The sequence below is a fragment of the Enhydra lutris genome, unplaced genomic scaffold (genome assembly GCF_002288905.1).
Source record: "Enhydra lutris kenyoni isolate GAN:26980312 unplaced genomic scaffold, ASM228890v2 scaffoldscaffold3, whole genome shotgun sequence".
NCBI classification, from domain to species: Eukaryota; Metazoa; Chordata; class Mammalia; order Carnivora; family Mustelidae; genus Enhydra; species Enhydra lutris.
The window spans coordinates 27,331,022-27,349,836 of NW_019154087.1; the positions used below are offsets into that span (position 1 = coordinate 27,331,022).

The 18,815-nt window shown below is 38.5% G+C and overlaps 1 protein-coding gene across 1 annotated transcript in view; it reads left to right on the forward strand.

Annotated features, from left to right (window-relative positions):
• Nucleotides 1-18,815, forward strand: part of LOC111154592 (mannosidase beta) — a 122,154-nt gene that overhangs the window by 25,974 nt on the left and 77,365 nt on the right. Inside the window, exons 5-7 of the mRNA XM_022514262.1 lie at nt 2,329-2,452; nt 17,226-17,401; nt 18,305-18,415. Coding sequence (XP_022369970.1) covers nt 2,329-2,452; nt 17,226-17,401; nt 18,305-18,415 — 411 coding nt within the window. The remainder of the gene's footprint in view (nt 1-2,328; nt 2,453-17,225; nt 17,402-18,304; nt 18,416-18,815) is intronic.

Below are 18,815 nucleotides of genomic sequence, written 5' to 3' on the forward strand. Positions count from 1 at the left end.
CCCTGTTGATGTCTTTTGCACTTGGTGATTATTTATTCAGTACCTGAATTTCCTGTCATTCTGTGAACAGTATAAATGGAAAGACTGTCTATTTTGTACATTGATTTACTCCCGCCTGAAATATAAAAAGCACTTCACAAATCTTTTTTGACTAATGAAAACTTTTATCTGAGGAAGTTTTATGAATAGGAGTGATTTGTAGCCCTTGATGGGGAAAATAGTCTGCCTTATAAGATGTTGAATATTTTCGCCCTCCTACTTAGCCCTGTCTCTAATAAAGGAATTACATACTTGAATTTATAAACTCTTTAATAAATAGCCCCAAGATGACTTTCATTCCAAACATGAGAATCTGATGCTGAAATGGTGAATTTAGACAAATGTGAATGGTATAAAGTGGTTTTAATTCTCGGTTTTTCTCTGCAATGGAAACTAATTTATCTCTATCTCAGATAAATACAGATCTTAGGAAATACTTAAATGAGGACAGTTTGGCCGATTCCTCAGGCTCTATTCTACAAATGTTCCATTCAGAAAGAGCTTACTACGTACTGTGGTATTTATTCCTTTCTAAAGCTGAGCTCATAGCCTCAATGTGTTAATTATCTTTATTTTTAAATGTTTCCTCGTTCTTTATAGCTATCACACTTAAATAGAATGTTCTTTATCGTTAAATACAATGATAGGTTCAGATACATTTTGGAGAAGTTTAAAGAGTGACTGTGGTGTTGCTTCAGTGTCATATGCTTTTGAAGAATAAAAGTACATAATCAGATTTTAGGTTCTTTTTTTTTTTTTTTAAAGATTTTATTTATTTATTTGACAGAGATCACAAGCAGGCAGAGAGAGAGAGAGAGGAGGAGGAGGCAGGCTTCCCGTTGAGCAGAGAGCCCGATGTGGGGCTCGATCCCAGGACCCTGGGATCATGACCTGAGCCGAAGGCAGAGGCTTTAACCCACTGAGCCACCCAGGCGCCCCAGATTTTAGGTTCTTAAAACATTTCTGCCAAACAACTGTGTTGCATAGGTTCATGTATTAGTTAACTGTATTAGTTATCTATTGCTGTATAACAACTTATGCCAAAACTTATCAGCTTAAAATAACATTTGTTATCGTAGTTTCTGTCAGTCAAGAATCTGAGTGTGGACTAGCTAGGTGCCTCTGGCTGAAGGCCAGTCGTGAGGTTACAGTCAAGCGTGGACTGGGGCTGTGGTAATCTCATGGCTCTACCGGGCCTGAAGTGTTTGGGCCTAAGCTTATCCATGTGGTTATCGGTAGGGCTCAGATTGGCATCCAAGCTCACTTACTCATGTGGGCCTCTCCACAGAGGCCACCTTACAGTGTGGCAGCTGGCTTCCCTCATGGCCTGGAGATTGTGGGAGAGAGTACCCAGAACAGAAGGTGCAGTTTTTTTATAACTTAATTTTGGAAATGATTATCACCTCTCCCATATTCTCTTGGTTAGAAGTGATTCATTAGGCGTAATCCATATTGGAGGAGAGGGGATTACACAGGGCATGAATACCAGGAGGGGATCATTGGAGGCTTTTTTAGATGCTCTGTACGGGACACACACTTACACACAAACACTATTGTGGACTGGACTATGTGTTCCTCCCTGAATTTTTATGTTGAAATCCTGATACTTAGTTGCTAAAACTGTAACCTTGTTTGGAGATAAGGTCCTTAAAGAGGGATTAAGTTAAAATGAGACTTTTAGGGTGGGAGTCAAGTATGAATGATGTCCTTTTAAGAAAATGTAATGTGTGGGGCGCCTGAGTGGCTCAGTGGTTAGAGCCTCTGCCTTCGGCTCAGGTCATGATCCCAGAGTCCTGGGATCGAGCCCCGTATCGGGCTCTCTGCTTAGCGGGGAGCCTGCTTCCTCCTCTCCCTCCTGCCTGCCTCTCTGACTACTTGTAATCTCTGTCTATCAAATTTAAAAAAAAAAAAAGAAAAAGAAAAGGTAATGTGTGTGTGTGTGTGTGTACACGTGCAGGGTATGCATGCACACACACACACACATGCTTGCACACACACACACACAGAAAAGACTATGGGAAGGCCCAGTGAGAGGGTGGTTTTCTATAAGCCAAGGAGAGAGGCTTCAGAGGAAACCAGACCTGCCAACACCCTGATCTTTGACTTGCCAACCTCTAGAACTGTGAGATAATACATTCCTGTTGTTTATGCCACCCAGTCTGTAGTATTTTGTTATGATAGCCCTAGCAAACTAATATACATGTATGTAATATTTTAGAAGAACATGCTTTCCATAGTGTTTAAATTTCATGGTAATTGGGATCTGGTTTTTTCCCCTTGAAATTATAGGAGCAGAGTTCCTTTGGTTGGGACTGGGGGCCATCCTTTCCTACCCAGGGCATCTGGAAAGATGTCAGAATTGAAGCCTATAACATTTGTCATCTGAACTACTTTGTGTTTTCCCCTATATATGGTAAGCTAAGAGATGTGATTTCTTGTTTTTCTTTTTTGAGCCTCCTCTATGTGATAAAAATTGGGTTTATAATTTGATTATGTAGATATACTTTTCAGAGACTCATTTAAAAAATTTTGTGGCACATTTATCAGCGTGAAAAATATATACAAACTGTGATTTGTCATGAAAATTTACAATATAAAATAGGAAGGAGGTAGATAAACATTTTTAAACATATTTTGAAAGAAAAAAAAAAGAAAGCAAGAGCACTTGAGGTTTCTCTGAGCTAAGTGTTCCCTTCTAACAGACTTGGGCCTGCTGCCTTGTACTGCTCTTTGTGGCCTCGGTTCTCACTTTCAGAACTCCAACTGTGCTGAATTCTTAATTTGCTCCCATCACTGGGCTGACTGTCCATCACTGCACGTTTTCTCCTCCGAAAGCTGTGATATACTACTTTGTTAAGACTTGGAAGTAGGGGCGCCTGGGTGGCTCAGTGGGTTAAAGCCTCTGCCTTCGGCTCAGGTCATGATCCCAGGGTCCTGGAATCGAGCCCCGCGTCGGGCTCTCTGCTCCGCGGGGAGCCTGCTTTCTCCCCTCTCTCTCTCTGCCTGCTTGTGATCTCTCTCTCTCTGTCAAATAAAAAAAGAAAAGAAAAGAAAAAAGCTTCCCTCTATTTAAAAAAAAAAAAGACTTGGAAGTAAACTGGAATGCAAACAAGGCACAAAGAAAGTTTCGGAAGGTAAAGAAATACTACTTTTTCAGCCGAAGGAACTATTTACAAGAAAGGAGCTTTGAATAAAACCTCAGACATGTCACTGACATCAACAAATCAGTGAAAAGCCGGTCAGATATTCGTTGAGTTGTTTGCCCGGCACTGTGTGTGTTTGGCATTGAAAGGACCTAGAGTATACTCTTGCCTGCACATTGGTTGGGGTGGGGATGGGATATGTGAACAGTTTACTACACCAAACAAGGCTGTAATAGGCTTGTGGGTTGGGAGGCCCTGTAGTTCAGAAAACCAAAGATCAGGGAGGATTTGTGAAGTCAGGGAAACCAGTGAAGGGGGATCTTTTTCCCCACCCCCCCCCAAAGATTTTATTTGTTTATTTGTCAGAGAGATAGAGTACAGGCAGGCAGAGTAGCAGGCAGAGGCAGAGGGAGAAGCAGGCTCCCCGTGGAGCAAGGAGCCCAATGTGGGACTTGATCCCAGGACACTGGGAATGTGACCCGAGCCCAAGGCAGCCGCTTAACCTACTGAGCCACCCAGGTATCCCAAGAGGGGGGTTCTTGAATAATACCTCGTGAAGCTTGATCCAGTTATGGGCAAGCCTGCTGGATGGAATCAGCAAGAACATGATGGGTCAGTACAGGAGTTCTGTTATCTTAAAGGCCCTGGTGACCTGAGATTGCTAGTCTATCAGAGCCAAATCTGTTTTCTAAAGGGAAAGACAAAAGCCAATCAGAGATGGTGGGTAATTGAAGTAATTAGGTGCTGCTGGCATTTTTAAATGGGAAAAGGGCATGAAGAGATGTAATTTAAATTGCATTTGTAAATGTGGCCACTCTAGTGCTTCTGAACTCTTCAGAGGTGTAACTTGAACTGAGTTTTGCTATTAAATTCAAAGAACAGTTCATTCTTCAGAGGTGTAACTTGAACTGAGTTTTGCTATTAAATTCAAAGAACAGTTCATTCTTTCCTATTCCCACCGATATTTTTTTCTCAGGTATAATAGAATCTAGTGGAAGGAGAGGTCTGATTTTGCAAAGAGTTATTTATTTAAATCGTTTTGAAGTTTAATCAATGTCTTAGGTGGTTTGCAAAAAGTGCTGTGTGTTCTAGACACCCTGATACCTGCAAATGTTTGAATAACACTGTTCTGGTTTAATTTAAAAATTTGAATATGAAACTAAAATTTCTTCCTGAATATGAGTCATTAGAGTTCAGTTTATTAGTCCCTAGTGACTACGTGAATTTTATTGGAATTAAATCTATTTCATTGATGTTTAAAATTTAATTTAGATTCAGTGTAATTCCCCATTTCAACTACATTTTTGATATTTTGTGACTGCAATATATTTTGTACTTAATATAGAGAAAAACATGCTTCCTGTTCAGAGGATATGCCCTGCGCATATTAAACAGCAGTTCTTACTATGGTTAATTCTATATAGATTTCAATTTGGTTGTTGGATGTAATAAAGCAAATTGAAGCATAAGGATGTGAAAGTGAGGAGAGGAACTTCATTTAGGAGTTTTTTTCAGAGCTCTTTTTCCAGTTTTCCTTTGGAAGACTGCAGTCATCACTGAAATCAATAGTTATTTAAAAGTTGAAAAATAATAAAGAGAATAAGCTAATATATTTTATGCATTTATTTGGTATATAGTATGAGGCAGGCACTGTGAGAGGTACTAAAAGGTTTTTAAGAGGATTAGCTCATAATCAAAACTAGATAAGTGTAACTTTTCTTTAAAATCACATATGTTTATTTTTGAAAATTTTAGTGTAAAAATGAGACTGGCCAGAACTAATACAGACGGGACTATCTTGGGAAATAGTAATACAGATAGTTTGTATTTTTTACTTTTGCTTGACTGTCTTCTCTAGATTTCTATGCTGAGCTTATATTCCTTCTGTAGTAAGGGAAGATAGTCGTTAAAACAACCTATTTAGTAATTTCAGCCAACTTATTATGAAAGGCTTAACTGATTTGACTGTGAGGCACTTTCTACTTTTTCCCTATTGAGGCTAGAAGAACGTAACCTTATTGTTTTTCCAAATGTTCAGTTTATTTCTGAATTTAAAACTAGTAGGTTTACCACCGAAGGTGAAATAACTGACCATAACTTCCCAATTTAATCATGTGCATTATGACAGAAAAAAGTCTTTTTGACATTTAAAAAATTAACTTGAAATTCTTATTAATTAGTTTACTTTATATATCTATGTAATACATTTACAGACATATATTTATATCAATTCACATATATATATATAGAGATATCCTTTTCTGTATTCTCAGTCATTATAATGATGGTTTCTAAACTTTTTCACTTTTTAGTATCCTGTGGTCATTTGTTTGATTTTGCCCTAACCTCAGCTTTCTCAATGATTTTCACCCATTCTTAATGTTTAAGATAATAAAAACAAATTTATATTTGAAAAAAATACTGAGGTCAAAGGAAAACAAGAATTACTCCCATTATGTCTTAGGCTCCTGTCATTTATCTAGGTATTAAGAAAGACCAATTCATTGACATGACTTTCTTTAAAACCTTATTAGAAAATGTTTATTTGAATAATTCCCTCGTAGCCCTGAAATAGTCTAATCAGGTTTTAAACAGCAGTAGCTGCTCTAGGGCACCCACATTTTCAGTGTTTTGAACAGTGAAAGATTGACTCTGGTATTGAAAAGGGAAGCCCAGAGGCTTTTTACTGGATGTAGAAACCTGGGAAGATTCTCCTGTTCTTTTTTCTTGGGGAGGGGGTAGAAGAATGACCCCATCTGCTGGGGGAGTAGGGGAAGTCTCTCTGGACTTGGGTTTCCAAGGTGGGGAGGAGAGATGGGGAGAAGATAGCTGGTGGGGGTGGATGCCCCAATTCCAAAGATTAAGACATTTATAAGCAAATAATCTGGCCCAAATTGCAGGCCTTGTCTGGTGGCGGTGGTGGTGTGTGTGTGTGTGCGTGCGCATGCGTGTGCGTGTGTATGTGTGTGTGTGAGAGAGAGAGAGAGAGAGAGAGAGATACATATATTCATTTATTAATTGTTTTTTCCATGCTAGGTCTTTCATTTTTGTAATCTGATGTGAATTGTTCACATTATGCCCTAAAATGTATTAGGGAAGGTTGATCATGCAGTTTTATGAGCTTTTCATCAGCTTACATAAACACATTAAGTCCAAATCTATAATAAGTATGTTCTGAGGAAATGCTGCATTGTTACCATAATCTTCTGTTACCACAGCCAGGAAAAAAAAAATAGTATAGAGAAGTTTTTCAGTGTGTGAATCCTCCTCTTGAGCTGAGGTGAGCTTTGGGTCTTTGACCTGTGCTTGTGCACTTCCATCATCCCAGAGATGCTGCCTTCCCCCGACCCGATCCATATTTCCTTGCTGCTTCAGCCTAAAGTGCCCCCTCTGTCATTCTCCAAGACCTAGCCTTTGGGTTGGAGGACTTAGTTTGGCTAGATCCTGGCCTTCCCCACAGAACCTGTATTGAAGGTCATTGCTCCCCTTTGATACGGGGAATGTAATATTACAACATAACGATGATTTGTTAGTCTTGTGCAATGCCTTGTTTGATGCATTTTTTGAATGCATTCGTTTTGAATCACTTTTTCATTCATCTTTGAATTACTTTACCCATAAAATAACAGTATTCACCCTTGAAAATATCTTTATGGGTAGGTAGGTTGCTTGACTAATCTCTCCTGTGATTAGCTGCCTTGTTGCCTGAATAGATTTTTTTCCCTCTGGAATTTACCAACTTATCTTTGGGGGGAAATTGTGCTTTGCGTCTGTTTTGCCTTAGTTTCATCTTTGAGGATTTTGTCCTGCTGAGTAAGCGAGGAGGTCTTGCTGCTTGGTAAAGAAGGGGAAAACAGCTGTTGTAACTGTGAGCCTGCCTTTCTGGCTAATGCAAGCTGTTAGCTCTTTGAAAAGCAGCTGCTGAAGGCTGTCCTATAATTCTAGCAGGAGCACAGGAAAATATCCTGTGTTTGAATTGAAACCTTCTGTGGCTTGATCATTTCAGCTTGTTGTCACTGCTGTTTCTTCACATGCACAGGAGGACCTCAACACTGCAGCTTTTCATCACTTATTTTTTTTTTTTAAGATTTTATTTATTTATTTGACAGAGAGAGATCACAAGTAGACAGAGAGGCAGGCAGAGAGAGAGAGAGAGGGAAGCAGGCTCCCTGCCGAGCAGAGAGCCCGATGCGGGACTCGATCCCAGGACCCTGAGATCATGACCTGAGCTGAAGTCAGTGGCTTAATCCACTGAGCCACCCGGGCGCCCCCTTTTCATCACTTATTAAAGATGCAAGAAGCAAGCAGACGAAAGGAGGAGCTGTTAGATGCTCAGCAGGGTGAAGCTAATCAAGGCAGCGATCTTTGAAGAGCTCCCCCCCCCCCGTCCCCCCAGATGAAGCATTGGTTTTCATCTTACATATGCAACCTCCCTTCCTTTGCAGATCCTTCCCATGCTGACGCAAATGTTCTTGCATCTCCATGTTCATTCTTAACCCCCAGATACTGTCCTGTATTCTTAACTATGATCTTTGGGTATATTTCTCTATTTAGATTCAACCTTTTGCTTCTTTGGGTTGGGATATAATTTATAGTGCCTGTCAAGGTTTACAGACAGCAATGATTCAAGAAATATATTTGTATTCTTTGATGCTCCCATAACCGTTGTCATGCCCTTGTGAAATAGTTTAGGTTACAAAGATGGTATTTTGACAAATGAAGGAACTGTGGCAACATATAATTATACATTTAGTAGAGGGTCAGACACAATCTTTATGTTTGTAGATTTCAGCATTCTTTTTCACAGACCCTTTTATTAAGAGGCTAATATTTTTTTGTTATATTCTGCCCTCCCCCCATGCTTTGTTTCACATTGAATATCTGATACTTGGACTTAGGATTCTGAAAGACAAAAAGTACCTTTGCTTTTATCATTTTATTTTATTTTTTTTCCATTATGATAAGCATACTTCTTTTTTAAAACATTTTATTTATATATTTGACAGACAGAGATCACAAGTAGGCAGAGAGGCAGGCACAGAGAGGAGGAAGCAGGATCCCTGCTGAGCAGAGAGCCCTATGTGGGGCTCAATCCCAGGATCCTGGGATCATAACCTGAGCTGAAGGCAGAGGCTTTAACCCACTGAGCCACCTAGGTGCCCGATAAGCATACTTTTTAATCCCCATCACTTATTTCCCCTATGCCCCCATCTACCTCCCCTCTGGTAGCCATCAGTTTGTTCTCTATAGTTAAGGGTCTTTTTCTTGATTTATCTCTTTTTTTCCCTTTGCTCTTTTGTTTTGTTTCTTAAATTCCGCATATGAGTGACACCGTGTGGTATTTGTCTATCTCTGACTGACTTATTTCCCTTAGCCTCTCTCTAGCTCCATCCACATTGTTGCAAACGGCAAGATTTCATTCTTTTTATGGCTGAGTAATATTCTATTGTATATATATACACCACCTCTTCTTTATTCATTCATCTGTTGATGGACACTTGGGCTGCTTCCATAGTTTGTCTGTTGTCAGTAATGCTGCTATAAACATCAGGATGCATGTATCCCTTTGAATTTGTGTTTTTGCATTTTCTGGCTAAATACCCAGTAATGTGATTCCTGGATCCTCAAAGTATCTTTGCTTTTGGTTTTCCTCAGTGTTTATATGCAAATTTCAGCATGTGCCTGCTAGTGTCTTTCTCTTTGAGAGGTGCCTCTGTGAGAAATGCATGCAAAGTGGAGAGCCCTAGAGTTAGGAAACCTGAGCCCTTGACTTGTCTTTTGGCTCAGGAGCTTTTGAGTTAGGTTCTGTAGTTGGGGCCTCAGGAACCTTGTCTACAAAGTGATGTGGAAATTGCCAAGTAGAAGAAATTCTACTTATTGAAGAATTCAGTTCTTCTTGAAGCTGGACGCATGATTAATAAAGACATTGATACTTGGGGCTTAATTATAATCAGTTAAGGCAAGGGTTAGGATACAGTGTGAGGGTCTTTCTGGTAGTTATGGACACATTTGAATTCAAGTAACTCAGCCATGTCTTATTTTTCTACTTCTGTGTCTTTTTACACTCTTCTTTTTCTCTTAAACAACTGAATAAAGCTTTTTGTTTTTTTAAAGACTTTATTTTTAAATAATCTCTATATGCAACATGGGGCTTGAACTCACAACTCCAAGATCAAGAGTCACATGCTCTACTAACTGAGCCAGCCAGGCGCACCAAGCTGTTTTCTTTTCTGACCACATCTCGACAAAAAAGTAGACCTTACGGGAATATAAGAGGAGCAAACTGGTATATTTTAGAGGTTTTTTTAAAGATTAATATGCTGGCCACATCTACACAAACTGGAACTGTCTTGAAGGTTGTTTGGATGAAGTGGCAGCACACTTATTCTGGTTATGTAGCTGCCTACTCTTTATACAAATTTCCATGCAAGTCAGATTCTTAGTGGTTGGTTGGTTGGTTGGTTAGTATTTAAAGAGTCCTCCCTGAATCAGTTTTGGAAAAACTTGAAAGTGAGTTAGTGGCCAGAACCACATTCTCTGACCTTCTCTGGATAGTCTACCTGATTGATTTTATATGGAACAAACTATAGACCATGGCTTCTTCTGCAGGGAGCAGGACATCAACTAGGGTATCCCTGAGTCTCTGGAAAGGCCTCAAGTTCTACAGAGAGCAGGTCAGACTTGTCTGTTTGCCCTCTTTTGGCAGAATTCCTGTGTTGTTTGGGCTCAAAATGAGGAGAGGATGTAAAATCTGGTGTAATTGGGAAGGAGACCTGGGAGGAGATTTTGACTCATTTAATAATTTTTCTTCTTAGCTATCCCCATCCATTTTTTGGAATTGTTTGCATTCCGCTGCTGGAGAGGTGGGAGTGATTGGTATTTGTTATTTTATTTTTTTTAATCTCTGTCTTTTCTTTATTTTTATTTGTTTTATTTTTTATTGGAGTGTAGTTGACACAGTGTTACATTCGTTTCAGGTGTTTCAGTGAGCATATATGTTATGCTGTGGTCACCACAAGTGGAGCTACCATCAGTCACTGTACCATACTATTACAACACCATTGACTGTATTTCTTATGCTGTACCTTTTCTCCTGTGACTTACTCATTTTATAATAGGAAGCCTGTATCTCCCGCTGTCCATTAGCCATTTTGCCCACCCCGTTCCCCCCAATCTTCTGCCCTCTGGCAACCATCAGTTCTCTGTATTTATGTAGCTGTTTTTGTCTTTTGTTTGTTGTATTTTTCAGATTCCACATGTAAATGAAGTCATACAGTATTCATTTTTCTCTGTCTGACTTACTTCACTTAGCATAAAAACCTCTAGATCCGGGGTGTCTGGGTGGCTCAGTCAGTTAAACTTCTGACTTCTGGTTTCGGCTCAGGTCATGATCTTGGGGCTGAACCCCACAACAGCAGGGGGCTCTCCACTCAGCAGGGAGTCTGCTTCTCCCTTTACCCCTTCCCAAGGTTGTGCACTCTCTCTTTCTCTCTCTAAAAAATAAATAAATCTTTAACAAAACAAAAAACAAACCTCTAGGTCCATTCTTTTTTGTGACTGAGAAAAATTCTATTATACATGCATACACACCATGTCCTCTTTATCCATTTAGCCGTTGGTGGGCACTTAGGTTACTTCCATATCTTGGCTGTTGTAGATAATGCTGCAGTAAACATAGGGATGCATAGATCTTTTCAAATTAGTGTTTTTGTTTTCTTCAGGTAGATACCAGTAGTGGGATTAGTGGAGCATATGGTATTACTGTTTGTTTTTTTTTAACTTTTTAAAGATTTTTTTTGAATTTATTATTTGACAGAGATTACAAGTAGACAGAGAGGCAGGCAGAGAGAGAGAGGAGGAAGCAGGCTCCCCGCTGAACAGAGAGCCTCATGCGGGGCTCGATCCCAGGACCCTGAGATCTCATCCTGAGCCAAAGGCAGAGGCTTAACCCACTGAGCCACCCAGGTGCCCCAGTATTACTGTTTTTGACTATTTGAGGAACTTCTGTATGGTTTTCCACAGTGACTTCACAAGTTTACATTCCCATTAATGTGCGCAACCTTGCCAACACTTTTTATTTCTTGTCTTTTAGATTCTAGCTATTCGAACTGATATGAGGTGGTATCTCATTGTGGTTTTGGTTTGCATTTTGCTGATATTAGTGATGTTGAGCATCTTTTCATGTGTCTCTTGACCAACTATATGTCTTTTTTGGAAAAATGTCTGTTCAGATCCTGTGCCTATTTTTTAATTGGATTATTTGTTTTTTTGGTGTTGGGTTGTATATCTTCTTTATGTATTTTGGATCTTAACCCCTTATAGGGTATATCATTTGTGAATATCTTCCTGAATTTAGTAGCTTACCTTTTTATTTTGTTGATGGTTTTCTTTGCTGCGCAAAATATTTTTAGTTCGATATAGTCCTACTTGTTTATTTTTGCTTTTGTTTCCCTTGCCTTAGGAGATGTATCTAGAAAAATGCTTAGGCTGGTGTCAGAGAAATTACTCCCTATGTTTTCTTCTAGGAATTTTATAGTTTCATGTCTCACATTTAGGTCTTTAGTCCATTTTGAGTTCATTTTTGAGTATAGCGTAAGAAAGCGGACCAGTTTCATTCTTTCGGCTGTAGCTGTCCCGTTTTCCTAGCACCATTTATTGAAAAGACTGTCTTTTCCCCATTGCATATTCTTTCCTCCTTTGTCATAAGTTAATTGACCGTATAATCATGGGTTTATTTCTGGAGTCTGTTCTGTTCTCTTTGTCTGTGTGTGCATTTTTGTGCCAGTGTCATATTGTTTGTAGTATATCTTGAAATCTGGAATTGTGATACTTCCAGCTTTGTTCTTTCTCAAGATTGCTTTGGCTATTCATGATAGGAATGATGGGTATTCTTTAGGAAAGGGTAATTTTGTCAGTGCTAGGAGAGGTATGCCAGGAAGCTATATTCTAGAAATGGGTCTTAATTTATAAAAGGTAGCTCTCCTTACCTAGAAATAGGATTATATGTTTAAAAAGTAACAAAAAGAAGTGACCACTTAATACCAGGAAAATTATTGATGATTTAAGACTCTGTATGTGCTTTTGGAAACTAAATTACTTAAATTCTCCATGACTTCTGGAAGGAAGTGTTGTATTCCATTTGGAAGAAGAGGAGGGGGCAAAAATATATTGGTATAGTGCCTCTGCTGATGACATGATAGACTTGGCAGGGAAACACCTGCAGATAAACACCTGCAAGTGTTCATATTGGGTTTTTGAATTCCGCAGCCTTAATTTTTTCAGTTGTCAGCTCCCAAAGAAGTTAACTGGATGAGCCCCAGAGGACTGCTGATTTACTTTAGCACTTTTCCCTGTTAGAAGCAATAGAAACTTCCAGTAGCCTTTGGGAACTGTATTATTTGTCTTCCTGGCAGAGGCTCTTACAAGCAGAGCCTTCCTATTTTTCACCAAAGAGGAAGTGATAGGAAACATCCAAGGGGTCGGCTTGAACTTGGGTGGTTATTAGTAGGGTAGAACAAAAATCTTTACTTAGAAATTAAAGAAAAGGGGATTTCAGTTCAATGTGAAGACTTTAGCCAAGGCTAGCAAAAAAGGAAGGCTATTTTGTGAGACAGAGGGTTTTTTCATTACAGATATTAGAGAGATTAGAATAGCCTTTTTAGGGAAATATTTTAAGGATGGAGATTAGTAAACATTTTCTGTAAAGGGTCAGATTTTAGGTTTTAGGGGCCATTTGGCCTTTGTTGCAGCTGTTCAAACTTAGCCATTGTTGTGCAAAGGGAATCAAAGACAACAGGTACACAAGTGAGCATGGTTGGTGTAGCTTGCTTGGCCTGCGATAACAAAATGCCATAGGCTGGGTGGCTTCCACGACAGGCATTGATTTCTTACAGAGAGGGCTCAGATCGAGGTGCTGGCTGATTTGTACTGACGGCTTTCTTCCTGGTTTGCAGATAGCTACGTTTCTTGCTCTGTCCTTGCAGGATCGGGTGGCGGTGGTGGAGAGAAAGAAAGAGAAACAAACAGAAGCAGATGGAAATAGAAAGAGATGAAGGGAGGGAGGGGTCTTATCTTTCTCTGATAAGACCACAGACCTATCAGATTGAGCCTCACCCTTTGACCTCACTTAACTTAATTATCTCCTGAAGACCTTATCTCCAGATACAATTGAGTTGGGGAGTTAGGGCTTCCACAGGCACATTTTGGAGAGGTGGAGGGGGGACACAATTCAGTTCATAGCAGCTGTGTTCCAATAAAGTTTTATTTATAAAAGGAGGTGGGTCAGATTTGGCCCAAAGACCAGTTGTTTGTCAGCCTTTGGTCTAGAAGGAAATAAACACTTACCAGAAAGTGGACTAGATAATCTGTCAGCCTCTAGTTTAAAAGTTTTATGACTCTGTGCTATTGTGGTTAAAGACTCAGCCAAAAGCTATATTTGATGTCTATCATCACTTGATATCATTAAGATAAATACTCCCCTATATAATTGAACTGTAAAATTCTGTAAAAATTCTAAGTACCAATAAGACGTAGTATGGGGGGACATTATTTGGTTACGATTGGCATAACTTAGAGGTTAAGTGTACAGTCTCTAGCTTCAGACTGTCATGGTTCATGTCCAAGCTCTGCAACTTAGTAGCTGTGTGACCTTGGACAAGTTACTTAACTCCTCCATATTTCAGTTTTCTTATCTAGACAATGATGGTGATACTAGAATTTACCTTATAGAAATGTTGTAATGCTTAAATAAGTTAATACATGTTGAAAGCATAAAGCAGTGCCTAGCTCACAGGAAGTTCTTGGTAAATATTATCTATTATTATTTCTTGAAGTAAGAGATAGTAAAGGAAGCCAGAGGGAATATGATAGGGAGCTAAAGATCATGTAGCTGTCAAAGATTTAGGGATGTTTTGAAAATAAATACCTTTGGATCAGACTGTAGTGTGTGCTTCTGTTTAAAAACAATAAAAATGCTGGAAAGGGAAATTGAGAGACTTAGTATATACTTGGTAGGAAGAAAGTATCTTGAACAAACAAATGTGGTTTTCTTGATATAGTTTACTATATCTTAGAAAAACTTGCAGGCTATGGGATGGGTAAACTCCAGAATTGGCTGGATCAGAACAAATTAATTCAGAGCTCATTGACAGGTGTTCCTAAGAATGGATCATTTAAGGGGCACCTGGCTGGCTCAGTTGGTTAAGTGTCTGCCTTTGGCTCAGGTCATGATCTTGGGGTCCTGGGACCAAGCCCCTCGTCCAGCTCCCTGCTTAGCAGGGCATGTGCTTCTCCCTTTGCCCACTCCCCTTGTGCTCGCTCGCTCTCTCAAATAAATAAATAAAATCTTAAAAAAAAAAAAGAATGGATCATTTAAGAAATAAAATAGTTCTTAAGTCCAGGATTAGTTTTACTTCCGAGTGCATCCAATGCATCTCTGCTTTTGCTTGATGTGGGATGCAGATGATGAGACGTGCTATGATCATCTTTACAGTAGGTCTGGTTGTGGCTCTGCATTTGTAAGGAATGCCAGTTATAAAGTCTTGGCTCATTGATCAGCATATATACTTTTCCTTCATTTGCAGCAAAACCGTGATTATCAGTCCCCTCCTTATTTGTAGAAGGATCTTTAAGATATTTCTCAGCTGATAACCTTCTCCCATCTCTTTTTCACAGAGGAAAATAGAAGCCACTCAGCAGGAGATTCCTCAGTTTCTTGTCATAGATCATACAAAGCTAAGTGCATCTGCACCAGGCACTGTCCTTTCTGTGGCAGTAAGGAATGAGAACTTTCACTGGTGGCTCTCACTTTCTGCCTATGCAGCCTTTTGGGTACTCCAACCCTGGTTTCTCCTGTGTAACTTAAAAAATATGAGTCAGCTTTTCCGCTCTGCTCTTGCCTAAAGCCTCCTTTGGCATACAGTCTTATTTTAAAGCCAAAACCAAACCCAGATTCTATTCTGGAGACTAAGTGATGTAAGTTGAACGGGTGATGGAGGAACGGGTTATATCGCACATAGTATAAATCCTCTTGAAACATTCTATGCCATTCACAGACTCCACTCCTGAAGCATTGTTCCTTAGGCAGTTGTCTCATCTTTCTTTTCTCCCCATGACCTTCCTCTTCAGGCTTGCTCCCTTTTCTTCCTCTCCATTCCAAGATTTTCCACGTGGCACCTTCTATTCCTTTTACATAGATAGAAATTTCATGTCTCTCTGCTTTTCCTGTTTTTATCCTGCTATGTCATTGTGATGGGGCCCTCTGTAATTTTTTACAATGCAGATCTGATCATGTTTTCCTTTTTTTTTTTTTTTTTTTTTTAAGATTTGTTTATTTGAAAGAGAGAGAGAGCATGAGAAGGGGGAGGGTTAGAGGGAGAAACAGACTCCCTGCTAAGTAGGGAGCCCTACATGGAGCTGGATCCTGGGATCCTGGATCATGACTTGAGCCGAAGGCAGAGGCTTAACTGACTGAGCCACCCAGGTACCCGGTGTTTTCATTTTTGTTGAAAAATCTCCAGTGCTCCTCACTGATCTAGGGTAAAGTCTCTGATCTCCTCACATGAACCAGGATGAGCTGGACTGTGCTTACGTCTTCTGTAAGGATCTTTCTTACCAGTTTGATTATTGCTCAAGTTTTTGTTAAAAGCATTGCTCTCCTCACTTACGACTCTTCACCCTTGGTTTTCATCGTGCCTAGAATACTTCTCATCTGCCTCTGAACTTAGCTAAAGCATCCTTCTGGGCTCAGCTAGCTACTGCTTTTTCATAAAGGCCTTCCCTCACCCTCTGTAAGTTAAGTGACCTCCCTTCCTGTGAATGTTTTTTCAGAACAACTTCATATTTCTCCCATCCTGGTATTTATTTCACTTTTGTACTTGGCTATATATCCTGTTACACTCTAAACTCACATGGTCAGGGGCCATGTTTATCCTGGTCATCATGTAGTTCCTATCACTTAGCAAAAAGTACATGGCACATAGAATGTTCTCAGTAAATATTTATTGGTTAAATAATCTACGTTTAAAATAACAGTTGACCGTTGAACAACATGGGGATTAAGGGCACTAACTTCCTGTGCAGTTGAAAATTCACATATGCTTTTTTTTGTTGTTGTTAAGTTATCTCTACACCTACATGCAAGCTCTACCAACTGACCCAGCCAGGAGCCCCATTGGCTCCCCCAAAACTTCACTACTAATAACCTCTGTTGACCAGAAGCCTTACAAATAACATACAGAGTCGACTAACACATATTTTGTATATGTATTATAGACTGTACTCTTAGAATAATACTTAACTTTTTCTTATATATTTTTTTTTTGGTATTTCTAAGCTATATAGTTCAATAATGAGTTTTTTCAAATTGTCACAAATCTCCAAAAAATTTTCCAATGTATTTTTTGAAAAAAATCATATATGTGAATCCATGCAGTTCAAATCCATGTCGTTCAAGGGTCAACTGTATATCTCTGTTTTTTCACATTTGATTAAATCTACTGCATCTAAGTTTATACCTTATTATATGACCTAAAAACTCTATATTTTTACTTTGCTTTATAAAAAGGAATTGAACATAGATCAATCTTAGAAAATTTATGTTATATTTTCATTTGTGATATTCTATGCATGCCCTATTTAATAAAGATTTTATGACTTATGATTGTAACCTTTTTAGGTAGAAGTATATATAAAATATATACTTTTGGTTATTCTTCTTCAGAATGAATGGCTTAAAAAGACACAAAAAACCCAAAATGAATGATTAAAATCTAAAGATTAAATGAGAATTTCCACTGGACTTTTTGTCATGACAGGATCTGTGGAGTGCTTATTAGTTTAGAAGCTGCTTCAGTTTTTTCTTCAATGAATCCTAAGGAGTGCAGCAATAATGCTTATTTTAGCATATTTCATTCATGTATATATATGTGTGTGTGTGTGTGTGTGTGTGTGTGTGTGTGTGTGTGTGTGTGTGTATGTATGTGTGTGTGTATATATATATATATATATAATGTTTCTTTTTTCTTTTTTTCCTCTGTGCCTTAGATAACCATACCCAGGGGTGGAATCTTGAAATAGAGTCTTCTTTTGATGTTGTCAGCTCAAAGCCAATTTCTGGTCAAGTGATGGTGGCCATCCCTGAACTGCAAACACAGCAGACATATAGCATTGAACTTCAACCTGGGGAAAGGATTGTTGAGCTGTTTGTGAAAATTAATAAGGTGAATGATGGTACTTCCTCAGAACCGCTAGATGAAAAGCAATACTATTCAAAACAAATGGCTAGAAAGGGACTGAGAATGAAAGAAAAAATGTACTTTTCCACTTTCTTCACTTTTAACCTCTCATATATTTTGTGTGTGTTACGACCTAAGGAATGATATTCCCAAATTTTAAGATTAAGAAAATGGAGAATATGTGATTTGACATCCTTTTGTCTCAAGAAGTCAGGTGTATTGTATCTTAATTTTTCTGCACTGTTTGCAGTATCCTAAATCCAAAATACATTCTAAGCATTACATTTAAATGCAGTGATTATTTTTGTATAATTCTGTATAATTTCTGATTTCAGTGATTATTAAATACAGTAAATTATTTTGAATATTGATGCTTATTTTACATGCAGAATTCTAATTCTGAACTCATGATCTTTCATGGGTAGAAGTTGGCTGGATTTTCCCTTGTCTTTTTTTTTATTCCTCTTATTGATCATTGTGAACTGAACAGGATGGTGTAAAGCAACATTGTGACTATTCAGATAAAGTGAGAACCCCAAACAAATTCTAGTTCTGGGCTTGGAAGAAGAGTCAACCTCAACATCCAATTCTAACTGTTGAGAATACAGAAACATGTATGCTTCAGTGTTAGAAATGGAGATAATTGTTTTTCTGAAAAATCCATGTTATTCTGTTCTTTCCTTTCCCTTTTGGTATATTAATCCATGCTAAAACACCTAACATGTTGATTTTTAAATATTACTATGGATTGGTGTAATTTGGCATAATATAGAGCCTAGAATTTCTGTGCTTGACTCTATGAGACATTGATGTCATGCTCTTAATCACTATTTATTTTGTTAAAAATAAGTCATATTACTTAGGATGACTTACATTGTTTCTTCAAAGAATGTTACCATAGAAACTTGGTGGCCTCATGGACATGGAAACCAGACGGGATACAACATGACAATTCTTTTTAAACTGGACGGAGGCTTAAGTATTGAAAAATCAGCTAAGGTAAGCTAATACTTTAAAATACTTTGTGAAGAAAAAGTATATTTCTTGTTATAATAGCAAAATATCTTTGTAGGAAAAGAAGAAACCAGCAAAACTCCTGTAACTTAATCACACAGAGACAGTCCCTAGTAACAGTTATATGCATTCCAAAGCTTCTCTGTGTGCGTATGTGTGTGTATTTATATTTGTAAATGAATCAGACTTTACATGTTATTTTATTGATAAATATTCTCCTACTGTGTTTTTAAATTCTACGGTCTATCAAATTAGCACATATATATAATTTTAAAGCTCTGATACTACCAGAAGGGAATAGGGTATCTTGACCAATGCTTCCTGTTCCTGTTTTCTGTACCTCAGAATCAATCATTTTTAACTTTACCTCTTCATTTTCCCAAAT